Source organism: Alligator sinensis, unplaced genomic scaffold, assembly GCF_000455745.1.
Source record: "Alligator sinensis unplaced genomic scaffold, ASM45574v1 scaffold282_2, whole genome shotgun sequence".
NCBI classification, from domain to species: domain Eukaryota; kingdom Metazoa; phylum Chordata; order Crocodylia; family Alligatoridae; genus Alligator; species Alligator sinensis.
Window position 1 is genome coordinate 3,077,122 of NW_005841879.1, and position 8,243 is coordinate 3,085,364.

At 44.0% G+C, this 8,243-nt stretch overlaps 1 protein-coding gene across 20 annotated transcripts in view; it reads left to right on the forward strand.

The window, feature by feature from the left end:
- Positions 1–8,243, forward strand: part of PECAM1 (platelet and endothelial cell adhesion molecule 1) — a 48,567-nt gene that overhangs the window by 29,706 nt on the left and 10,618 nt on the right. For 9 of the 20 annotated variants that reach the window (XM_025196288.1, XM_025196292.1, XM_025196293.1 and 6 more), the window contains one exon: positions 298–354. The exons of 8 other annotated variants lie outside the window; for them this stretch is intronic. In XM_025196288.1, the coding sequence (XP_025052073.1) occupies positions 298–354 (57 nt within the window). Of the gene's footprint in view, positions 1–297; positions 355–4,842; positions 8,230–8,243 lie in introns of those variants that run through there. 3 more of the 20 variants (XM_006017365.3, XM_025196298.1, XM_025196296.1) reach the window with 2 other exon arrangements.

Sequence of the window (8,243 nt, forward strand, 5' to 3'; positions counted from 1 at the left end):
CCACATGTACAACTCTATCATAGGTATGTATGTGTCAAAATCAAGTTTAGGATGGAAAATTAATTTTAATCTTGAAAATTAATTTGAATAATGGAGAGAGAATGCATCTCTATAACATAGCCATCTGGACTGGATGGGGAGTTTGCCTGCCTTTTCATACTGATGTCCAATGGCACATTGCTGCTTATAAAACTGTTTCCTCTAAAAGTACAACGCTATGTTCTGCTTGTTTAAGGAGCTTTTTATAAAGCAAACAAAAAAGAAAAGAAATTGATTCTGTGCCAATACGTTTTCCAGCTCCTGTACAGAAGGGGACTGAACCAGTTTATAGTGAAATCAGAAAAGCTAACAATGGTAAGTAAGCTAGCAAAAAACTAACTACATGAAGGAAGTTTGAAAGCATTTTGTATAAAAAGATCAGGGGGATAGGTCTGTGAGTTTAGAAGTAATTGGTGTAAAAGTGAAACATGGAGACCTTATGGAAACATCCTAAATAACAGCTAAAAAAACGTAACTGTTAAACTCCATAGCTCCCTCGTACTTCCTGGAGAGTAATGATCTTAATAGGGGGAGAATAACACCTAGAACATCTGCTCCATTAATCCATTTATACTGTATTTGACAAATACATCTGCTTCAGCTATCTGAATCTGAATTTGAGCTTCCTCCAAATTATGGGGTTTAGGATGATCTGTTCTGAGTCAGGCTCCTGTCCCACTGGGAATCCTTTGACTTCCCAGGTTTTTTTTCTTGCTGGCACGCCTTTTAGATGCTCTAGAATATTACTTATTTCTGGGAATTTCTTCTAGGTGACATAAAATATTACATATTTCTGGGCATTTCTTCTCCTGTCTCCATGATGGTTATTTAAAACATAAATAACCCCAGAACACATTGGTATTTGAAGCAAAATTATCACATTTGTGACAATACAATCAGAACACCGTCCAAACTGGGGACACCAATTATTGCCTTCTCCCAGATCTGGAAGGCAACAAAAATTCTTCTCTATACCTGGATCTCAGCAGCTCTCTTTCTGCCAGTTGCTATCTATAGTTGCTCCAGTGGTACTGAGTTTCCAGAGACTGAGAGTCTTGATGCTTCCTGTGAGTTTGTCAAAGACTAAATAAGAGCGGATATCCTTCCATCTCCTTTGTATCAAGGAGTCTCCATTTGTAAATGTCAGGGCTGTTAGCCAGTCAGCTTTTCTTTTTCCTCACCATGTGGCTTTGGTGGATTTCACGCTTTATTTCTTTTCTCATGTTTGCTTTGCTGATTTTCCATTTTTATCTGGGATTTCTTCCCCCTTCCTGCAGAGGATTTCCATACTTCTATAGAATCTTCCATTTGAGGATCTCATGGTACTTTACAAACATTACTTCATTTTCCCCTGTGAGGAACAGTCAAGGTCATTTTTATCTGCATTTTACAGCTGAGTAAATAGAGAGATTAGGTAATTTGCTGACGGTCCCACCAGTTGGACCATGGAAAAGCTGAAACTAGAGACCAGGGATCCCAGTGTGTTGCTCAACTCCTAACCTATGTTCCCTGCTCACAATCTTTCTTTCCCAGAAATGAAAAATAGCTGTTAAACCAAAAACCAGCATTGGGTACTTGACATGGAACAGCCCTTGCAGCAGTGTATGGAATATGCTGCACGTTTTGGACCACAACCCAGTGCCCATTGAAACTGAGGGAAAGTCTCTCACTGAATTCAGGTTTTGGATATGGCCCTTACTGAGATGCATAAACAGAATGTGTACTTCTGATTTTCATTGTGCCCAAGTGGGAAAGCCAGAAGTATTATGCCTTTCATGATGCCTTTCCTCTCCCAGAATGGAAAGTGCCTCATGGACTGGAAAGACCCTTTGCAAGATCAAATTCATCAGCTTAAGTGTGCTAGAGGGTGGTTTTATTCAAGGCCTTTATAAAACTATATTTATTGTAAAGCAGGAAGTGCAGTGAAATGAGATTCAATTGAAAGTCTAGGTTGAATTAGACAGATATATGCAAGCACCCCTTAATCTTACAATCCACCTGCTCCTTTATGCCTAACATACTACAAATTCAGTTATTTTTGGAAATGTAATAACAGTGTATTGTTTTAATCACGTCTGTTTTTCCTGACTGATACACAGGAAAAGTGTTTCAAATAGATAAGCAGGACATCACACGGGTGTACAATAGTTTTGGATGGCTACATTACATATCTGAATATAATAGTTACTTTATTTATGGAGTGTCTGCATGATACCAGTATAGCACAGCAAGGAATTGGGATTTGGGGTTCATAGAGAACCAGAACATCCACAACAGTTCAGACTAATGAATGCTTTAAAACCTAATCCTGCAAGATACTGGGGACCTCATAGAAAGAGCTGGGGACCCTTGACCTTCTTATCATTATGTGGTTGTATGGCACTTTGACACTCTTGATAGATAGATGTCCTTAAGTGCATTGTATTCTCTTGTACCAGTTACCTGGGTCACAGTAGCATTGTATCATCTATCTAGGGCTTTGCTAACACTTTCTCTGCCTGTCATTCTTGCTCTACCTCCCTCACACTGGTACGGCACAGTCTATAGCCTGATCCCTGTGGAACAACTGGGCAGACACAGCCAAAGGGTTTGTCTCCATTAGAAAGTTACTGTTGATTCTGGAAGCATGTAAATAAAGTGGAGTAGCTACCCGGAAATAACTCCATTCATGGGTACTTATTCTTGAAGATGAGTGCCTTGTTCCTGTTTAGCTGAATCCACTTTTGAAAGAGGAGAAGGACCTTTACAAAGTGGATTACAGTGAACAAGGATAAGGACCTCCATACATGAACCTATTTCCTAATGTCTCCAGGGACCAGAAGCCGTGATTTTCATGAACATTAAGGCCCCTCTTAATTGCTCAGGCAATAAGTGTAAATTATACTCCCTAGTGCAGAGGTTGTCAACTGGGGGTATGCATACCTCTGGGGGTACTTGGGAAGGCCCCAGGGGGATGTGGCGTGGCACTGTGCGCCACCGCCGAGTGCCACTGCCACACTGCTTCATGTTTGGCTGCTGGGGGGACCCCCCTGCTCATCGACTGGCCCCCAGTGGACCTTCCTCTCCCCCCTCACTTCCCCCCACTTCACATCCAGAAGCGGGTACCCACCAGGAGTGGTACCCACCAGAAGGGGTACTCTCCTCCAAGAAGGTTGAAAACCCCTGCCCTAGTGTAATGCATAGACAGGTGATAGACAGAGGCTGCTGTTCTGACTTCTGCTGTCTTCTCCCTTTATAAAGTTTTCCCTTTTCTCTGTGGTACGGAATTATCTGCTCCTTTTCTGTTTCTGTAGCTGACCATGATAAGGCCTCCTTCTCTACTGCATGGGTTCCCTAGGACTGAGCACTGTGCAGGGCTTGTGGCTGCTGGAAAGATTAAATGGGCCCAGACTGTAAAAACTCAGATCTGCATTTCAAACTCACTAAAACACGTTTGGTTTTGGATCTGGGGTTTGGTAGAGAAAAGAGGCCAGTTGTGAAATTCAGCTCTGATCCAGCCCATCAAAGTTTAGGATCAAATAGTAAAACAGCAGAAGACTGTAATTTGTCCAGCTGGACTCTAGATTTCCACTGTACAGCATTCAGATATTTCATAGAATTAGGCCTGGAAGGGACCTCGGAAGATCACCGAGTCCAGCCCCCTGCCGCAGGGGCAGGAAGTCAGCTAGGTGTCCAAATGTTTCTTAAAGGAGTCCAGAGTAGGTGCTTGCACCACCTCTGAGGGAGTCTATTCCAGGCCTCAGGGCTTGGATAGTAAAGAATTTTTTCCTTATGGTTTTGGAGGAGTTTGTGACGCTTTGACCTTGTCATCCCTTGGGGCGCTCTGACATTGCCCCAGGTCCTGATGTACTTATAGCCAGCTACCAGGTCACCCCTGAGCCTGTGCTTTTCCAGGGTGAAGAGTCCCATGTTCTCTTGCCCTCTGATCGTGTGTGTGGCTCTCCTCTGGATTCGCTCAAGCTTTTCCACATCCTTTTTAAATTGCGGAGCCCAGAATTGGATGCAGTACTCCAGCTGGGGCCTCACCAAAGCCAAGTACAGTGGGAGGATGACACCCTGAGATTTACTTGAGAAGCATCTATGGATGCAAGCTAGAGTTTTGTTCTCTTTACCAGCTGCTCATGTTCATCTTGTGGTCAGTCATGACCCCAAGTCCCTTTCAGCCACGAAAAAGAACCACCAACCACAAAGGGACTTGAACCCCCAATCTATTTATCCAAAGGCAGACACCTTACCCATTAGGCCACACAGTCAGGGATAGCAAAGTGGAACAAAGTTGGTAGTACATTCATCTTGGCTTCAGGAACAGGTGGTAGAAGTGAAACTGCCAGTGTTAATTTAATTTTTAAAAAGCTGACTTGAAATGTCCAGGAAAATGACCCCAGGGATTAGTGTAAAACATTTTTAAATGTATCAAATATTCACTCAAGTAACTAGATTTCAAGGCTTTGTGGAAAATGCCTAAAACTAAGGCTCAGCCATCAGTAGACCTAAAATCAGTTGCACCTTTGGATGGCACTTCTGGGAAGGCTTCTTTTAATGCCCCTTCAACCAGTGTTTCTGCAATTGCAGATTTAGTATAATAAGGGGCCTCTGGCAGGAGGAAGGAAAGCACTGTGAATTACTCCATGATCCAAATCTTCTTTGGGAACGGTTTCATTGCAAAAGGAAAAGAGGGTCAGGGAAGATTCAGCAACAGATTCAGCTCAGCCCCACAGTATCCACCTTGCGGCCCTTATGTTTTTCAGGACACTCGGGAGTAATGATAGGTAATGGATATGTGCATTCCTGTTCCTCCCGCAGATGCTGTGCCTTCACCCTGAGGATCTGATCCAAAGATGATGGGAGGCTCCCTGCTGGCTTTTATAAGGCATTGGATCAGACCCTTGGTGGCATCGCAGAGCTCACTGCGATACTGTAGCCTTGGGGCTCCTGTCTGCTTTCTATTTTTAATTCTTCTTTGGGAAAAGGGAAATCTAATGAACATAATACACAGCCAGTCTCAGTGTCACTTACACTGGAAAAACGAATCCGTCACTTGGAGGCAGTTGCAGCGACGAGACAGGAAGTCCAAAGAATCCTGTTGCAACTGACAATGCACTGGAAAAACAAATATACCCTAGTGGAAGGAGACATGAGAAATCCCCACTGAACTGAGCACTTTGGAACCAGCTATTAGAGAGTGGCTGCAGTGATCAGGAAATTTGCTTTACTGTTTTTCTGCACCCAGACCCCAGCTTCAACACCTCAGTACTCAGCTGGGATTTCTTATTAGAGCTGGGAAAAACCTTGACAGCAGGGAAGTTCACTTGGTTTGGAAACTTCCTGGCACACTCCGAAGTTTGGCTAAGATGAGCTGTGTTTTGAGCAGCTCATGTGGAATAACGTGGAACCACCTGTAGTATGAGCCCATGCAAGTCCTTAACAGATCTGGCTCTGGCTCAGCAGGTAAAAGATTTGGACCTCAAGCCTGGATCCAGACTATCATTACACTGTGAGGAATTAAGATCCACATTTTGTAGTATTTGACTCGAGTTTCAGCCAAACATCAGGCAAAGCTTGGTGATTTCAGCAGCAGCTCTAAATGCACAGTTTCAGGGTTCATTGGGACTGACAATTTAAAACAAAATGCATGTGAACCCATAGGTAATGTCATCTTAATGCTTCTGCTAAGCTCCGTTGTACTTCTGCTACCAGTGCAATAGAGTGACCGCAAATTTACTTTGCTTTAAATGAGATCAAATTTGACCTAAGAGTTGTACCCTGTTCTCATCTATGTTTCACACTCATGCCTGATCTATGATTGAATTCAGCCGTAGCCCTTGACTGTTGACTTAGAAATCTCCCCTTAAGCCTGTAGGGACTTGCAAATTCTTAAATTCCACATATTCTTATGTGGGTAATAGCAGCCAAAGCCACACAGAGCTGGCATTTGTGCTATAAGGTCAGTTCAGTCTTTGGTTCCTGTATGCAGATGTATTCATGCAGCCTGATGCCATTCAGAATGAACAACAGGAACATACGTCCCTATGGGCTATGCCTGGGAGTACCACCATGTAGCGCACTCTGCCCACCTGCTTCTACCCTGCCATGCCACATCCCAGAAATAGGGTAGAAAAGCATATCCCAGAAAGGTGCCAAGCACCTGGGGTGCTGGGCAGATACTCCGTGGTGCTCTAGAGCAGTTACATTGCCTCATTTTGGAGAGCTGGTGCATGGAGTGGGAGTGAGCGAGCAGGGGATGTTTCATAGCAGCGCTCTTGGTCATGGTACAGAAGCAACATAGACACACTGTTAGAAACCTGTAAAAGCAGGCCAGCTTCTGAATACTCGGGAGCCATCTTAGTAATCACTCACTTTGAACTTCAGGCTCACTTTTCTAGTGCCTGTTACAGAGAATACATAGCCCCTTCTTCACCACTGTTCCACATGACCCCTGCTCCATATCCAGGATGTCTCTGCATCTTCCCCTGCCTCTCTTACTGGGAGAGAGCTCTGCCTGTCTCCTTGGAACTGCTAGCATCCCCCCAACCAACAATTAAATCTGGCTTCACTCAGATAACAAAAAGCTCTGTATATATATTCAATAGTTAAAACGGGAAAAATTGTAAAGCATTAACATCTTGGCATATGGTATACGAAAAGCACCATCTAGCCAGATTAGTTAGTGTAGTATAAACAACTCTATTTTAGTTACAGAATATTTGCTTATTTGCCTGGCTCATAACACTGCAGAAATCACTTGGCTTCTAACAGCCAAAACAATCCTTGGCACCTCAGAGGCAGTGTATGTTATTCCATGGCTGGGGATCTGCCATTTACATAGCAATCCAATTAGCTATTACCCGTATGATTTTGATCTTGTGTGATATAGTTATAAAAAAATGGAAGGTGCATTGTTGTCATGTATGACCTAGTAGCTTTTGATTAGCAAACATCCCTTCATATGAAGTTGGGAAATGTACAAAATTTATAATTTCCTCCTTCCTGGTAGCACAATACACAGTAACTAAGGATTAGAATGTAATTTGTTTCATCAATCATATGGATAGTTTTGTCCATTTCAAATTGGGCTTTGATCTAGCTGAGGGTAAATGGCATTATTGTTTTGCACTGTTAATACTTGAAGCACGCAGAAAGCTTTTGTGTATTTTCCAAGCAAGTTTTGATTTGCTTCTTATTAAACTGGATATGCATATTGGGCCCAACTTTATACTGGAATCAGTGGAGTTGCACTGGCAAGTTGGGTCACTCAAGGCGTTTCTACACATGTAGGTATGCACACCTAAACTTAATGCACCTTTGTTTATGGCATGTTAAGGCGATTCAGGTGCACATCTACACATAGATGCACTAATGTGCATTAAGATGCATTAAATTTAGGATGGCATAGCTAAATCTTATTAGTGCACGTGTAGCCGCGCTAATGCACATTAAGAGTCTATATGTGGGTTAATGCAAGTTAGCTATGCCATCTTAGCCATGCTTGGTACTTGCTTTAAGCAGGTATCAAGTTTAGGTGGGATTAGCCTAAAATTGCCATTTTTAAGGCACATTAAGGGCATGTACGTGTGGATACATGCCCTTAATGCACCTTAGAAATGGCAAATTTAGGCTAATCCTGGTTAAAAGGGCCATGTAGACAAACCCTCAGCTCCTTTGTAGGACTCCTTTTGTAAGACCAGACAGTTCTTAATGCAGAGTCTCTTATTGCAGAACTCTTGGCATATGAATGGATAGTTCATGCTGGTATTTATTCTGTATTCTAGACCAGGGCAGATAAAATATGGCCTGCAGGCCAGATCTGGCCTGCCAAGCACTTTCATCCAGCGTGCAAAGCCCCTCCCCCAACAAATTGTACCCTGCCGAGCCTTTCCACCCACAAGGCTGGGAGTGAGGTGCCCATGTGTACATGCAGCCCCAAAAACGTACTACATTGCTTCACTCCTACCTTTGTGGGCAGAAGGGTCTGGAGGGCCAACGTGCAGCTTCCGTGCAGGGCTGCTGCTGCTGCAGTCCCCAGGACCTGCTCGTTTCCCCAGTCTCCTGCTGGCTCTGAGCAGCGGGTGGGGCTGCAGCTGGGAGGGAGCCCGGAGCATGGGGCTGGGGCTGGTGGCAGGGTGGAGCCTGTGCCCAGGGAAACGGGGCAGCGACAGCACGGAGCTGGGGGGGGCAGTGTATGGGGGGGGGGGGGGGCCCCCCCC